The sequence below is a fragment of the Archocentrus centrarchus genome, unplaced genomic scaffold, assembly GCF_007364275.1.
Source record: "Archocentrus centrarchus isolate MPI-CPG fArcCen1 unplaced genomic scaffold, fArcCen1 scaffold_29_ctg1, whole genome shotgun sequence".
Taxonomy (NCBI): domain Eukaryota; kingdom Metazoa; phylum Chordata; class Actinopteri; order Cichliformes; family Cichlidae; genus Archocentrus; species Archocentrus centrarchus.
In genome coordinates, this window is record NW_022060258.1 from 4,157,645 (window position 1) to 4,160,083 (window position 2,439).

At 45.6% G+C, this 2,439-nt stretch overlaps 1 protein-coding gene across 1 annotated transcript; it reads left to right on the plus strand.

Moving 5' to 3' along the window:
* The first annotated feature begins 324 nt into the window (after window positions 1–324).
* Window positions 325–1,983, plus strand: LOC115776238 (nuclear factor 7, brain-like). Its single transcript, XM_030723847.1, has one exon. The coding sequence runs from the start codon at window positions 362–364 to the stop codon at window positions 1,748–1,750; it is 1,389 nt and encodes a 462-aa protein (XP_030579707.1). The 5' UTR covers window positions 325–361; the 3' UTR covers window positions 1,751–1,983.
* The last annotated feature ends 456 nt before the right edge of the window (window positions 1,984–2,439 follow it).

Here is a 2,439-nt window from a genome sequence, read left to right on the forward strand (position 1 = left end):
CCTCTATCAGCAACAGTGAGACGTTTCAAATAAAGCACATTAGCAGCATGAAAATGCTCCGCCCCAAATATTATTTTATCTGAGAGAGACGAGGAAACCGTTTGTTCCTGTTCAGAGAGGAAGTGACAGAAAAACTCATCTTAGTCATGCAGCTGGGACTCAAACTGAGGGAGGACAGTTACAGGAGGAAGTACTGCAGTACTTAAAGGAGAGAAATACTTCAACTGGACCTGCTGCTGACTGAAAGCACTCAAAGACTTGAAGTAAAAGTAAGCGAAGAAACTTTCTGCAGCAGGGAGGAAACAACTGACTTCCCCTTTGAATGAGGCAGCTGCTGCTTCCAGCTTCACTCTGAGACTCGATGGCTTCCAGATCAGAGGAGGATCTCTGCTGTCCCGTCTGTCAGGACGTCTTCAGAGATCCCGTTCTTCTGTCATGTAGCCACAGCTTCTGTAAAGACTGTCTGAACACCTGGTGGAGAGACAAACCAACACACGAGTGTCCAGTCTGTAAGAAAATATCAATGTATGATCCTCCTTGTAACCTGGCTTTGAAGAACCTCTGTGAGTCGTTCCTACAGGAGAGAGATCGGAGATCTTCACCAGATTTCTGCAGTCTGCACTCTGAGACACTCAAACTCTTCTGTGTGGACCATCAGGAGCCAGTGTGTGTGGTCTGTGGGACCTCAGATAAACACACCAACCACAGATTCAGACCCATCGATGAAGCTGCAGAACAACTCAAGAAGGAGCTTCAGGAAACTCTGGAGCCCTTAAAGGAGAAGTTAACATTTTCTGAAGAAGTTCAAGTGAAGTTTGATCAAACAGCAGAACACATTAAGGTCCAGGCCCGACACACAGAGAGGCAGATTAAGGAGCAGTTTAAGAAGCTTCACCAGTTTCTAGCAGAGGAAGAGGAGGCCAGGCTGGCTGCACTGAGGGAGGAAGAGGAGCAGAAGAGTAGGATGATGAAGGAGAGGATGGAGGCTCTGAGCAGAGAGATAGCAGCTCTTTCACACACAGTCAGAGCCACAGAGGAGGAGCTCAGAGCTGAAGACGTCTCATTCCTGCACAGCTACAAGGCTGCAGTGGAAAGAGTCCAGCGCTGCCCCCTGCTGGATGATCCACAGCTGCCCTCAGGAGCTCTGATAGACCAGGCCAAACACCTGGGCAACCTGACCTTCAACATCTGGAACAACATGAAGGACATGGTCTCCTATACTCCTTTGATTCTGGATCCAAACACTGCTCATCCAGGACTCATCCTGTCTGAAGATCTGACCAGCATGAGAGGAGGAGAGATGCAGCAGCTTCCTGATAATCCAGAGAGGCTTAAGTGTGAATACTCCATCCTGACCTCTGAGGGCTTTAACTCAGGGACTCACAGCTGGATGGTGGAGGTTGGAGACAGTACAGTCTGGTTTGTGGGTGTGTTAGCAGAGTCTGTCTACAGGAAGGGATCCATACGGGCTGGAGTTTGGAGACTAATGTACTGTTTAGGAAAATACTCAGCAAGCTCACCTGTGAACTCTGCTGTTCTCCCAGTGCAGAAGAAGCTCCAGAGGATCCAAGTGAGTCTGGACTGGACCAGAGGAAAGCTGTCCTTCTCTGATCCTGATACTGACACACACATACACACCTTCACACACACTTTCACTGAGAGGATGTTTCCATTCAGTACAAACGGGGATGAACTCCCAGTGAAGATATTACCAATGAAGGTCTCAGTGTCAGTGGAACAGAGCAGTTAAGAATTATATTATATTCATAATGTTTTCTTTCTTAAAGAGAAAAGTCTGAACTGAACCTGTTAAAGTGTTTCTGTCCTCATTTTTAGTTCAGTACTTTTTGTTTCTGCTTTTTAAATTCAAGAGCTGGACTGATGATACACTGTGTTCTATATTTGATGTAAATGGTAATGGTAAATGGACTAGTTCTTATATAGCGCTTTTCTACTCAGATATGAGCACTCAAAGCGCTTACACAACACGTTTTTACATTTACCCATGCACACCCATTCATACAAGCACTTCCATGATTAATTAATTAAGCTAAGTGCTTTAATTATATAACATTCACTCACATTCATACTCCGACAGAACGGTCGGAGAGCAACTTGGGGTTAAGTATCTTGCCCAAGGATACATTGGCACGCAGCCAGCAGTAGCCAGGAATTGAACCACTGACCTTCCAATCAGTAGGTGACCTGCTCTACCTACTGAGCTACAGCCACCCCGTACATGTACATTATTTTAATTTGAAAAACCAGGCTTCAGATAATATAAAGTAAAGAGAAAATGACTTCAGATTAGTTTTGATGTTCCGCACTGACTGGATGAAGCGAAATCCACAGTTTGATCCTTCTCACAGAGCAGTGTGTCAACATCATCCTCGTGGTCTGATGTCATCTCCTCAGTTCCTCTTTGTACCCTGTAATCTG